At 40.1% G+C, this 1,214-nt stretch overlaps 1 protein-coding gene across 1 annotated transcript in view; it reads right to left on the bottom strand.

Moving 5' to 3' along the window:
• Window positions 269-1,214, bottom strand: part of LOC104783260 — a 2,764-nt gene continuing 1,818 nt past the window's right edge. The window contains exons 7-9 of the mRNA XM_019244273.1: window positions 1,032-1,158; window positions 717-943; window positions 269-631 (exon numbers count right to left, since the gene is read on the bottom strand). Of these exons, the coding sequence (XP_019099818.1) occupies window positions 449-631; window positions 717-943; window positions 1,032-1,158 (537 nt within the window). The 3' untranslated portion in view covers window positions 269-448. The remainder of the gene's footprint in view (window positions 632-716; window positions 944-1,031; window positions 1,159-1,214) is intronic.

The following is a 1,214-nucleotide window of genomic DNA, read 5'->3' as shown; positions in this document are numbered from 1 at the left end:
TCTACTTAATAACTTTTCCAACTGCAAAATTAATTGCATTGGTTTTGAAACTAGTATTAAGACCTTTGGTAAGACAATGTCTCTACCTAGTTAAATGTTTAAAAAATAAAAGAATAACGTGATTAAGATCACTAAACTTACTTTTCAGAACACTTATTTTGCCTAATAGTGTGTTTACTTTTCTTTCTTCTAAAAATCTAAGTGCGTGATTCCTTTGACCCCATCTAAGAGCGTAATATGAAAATCGATTTTTGGCTGGGTTTTGGACTAGTTAAAATTAATTCCCTTTGCAATGAATTGGGTTATAGCTACCCCCAAAAAAAGTACTGGGCCTGGGCTGGATTCGTCTTAACTGTACTAACTCTATTAATTTGTCTTGCGAGACAATGTTGTTTAACGGTTATCATAATTTTATGCGATAAGGTTGGACCAGCCCTCATTATGCTTGCTAGTAAGATAGAGCAAGTGCGGCTCCTGCAAGGCTTCCTGCAAAGGTGCATGCAGAAACAAGAAGTGTAATTTTGAGGCGGCCACTTGCACGGGAGAGTCTCCCCGAGAGCAGTTTGCAGGACTTGTCAGCTTCTTCGTAGAGTGAGCAATTGGCTCCTCCTTCAGTGATGGCTTTTTCATTCTACAAACATCGCATCGCAGGAAAATACAACTGAGCGGAGTGTGAAACTGGTTATATAGCTTAGAAGAGTAAAGGGATGAGGTACCTTAAGCCTGAAGCTATTTATAGCTCGATTGACAGTGAGAGTATCACCTGGTGATGATGATAATTTAGGGGAATAATCCTTCCATTCGTCTACAAGCTTTCTAAGAAGAGAGACGCTAGCTTCTAAATGATCCTTATAGAGAATATCCCAGAGCTTAAAGCAATCAACGTTATCTGTCAAAGACCGGATAGCGATTGCTGCAGCTTCCTTGGCTAGAGCAGGATTTCCTGAAACAAAAGTAACAACAGTACATTAGAACTCCCATTTGGGGAAGCAGAAAACTTGAGGATACAAGGGTTGCGTTTGTTACTAAACCTTCTCCAGCTAATTTTAAGGAAAAAGTGAATATTTGTTCCACTGCGTTTCCTCCTGTCGTTGCACTCTCTGGTGCAAGGGCGACTTCTTTCAACAAGGGATAAGCTACCTCAAACCTCTCTGTTGCCTGTTGTTGTTGTTGTGTGCGCATATTCAGAGACCATGCTTGTGATCAGAATCTAC

Source organism: Camelina sativa, chromosome 4, assembly GCF_000633955.1.
Source record: "Camelina sativa cultivar DH55 chromosome 4, Cs, whole genome shotgun sequence".
Taxonomy (NCBI): Eukaryota; Viridiplantae; Streptophyta; class Magnoliopsida; order Brassicales; family Brassicaceae; genus Camelina; species Camelina sativa.
Note: the sequence above shows the minus strand (reverse complement) of the source record. Positions and strands in the feature narration are given on the sequence as shown.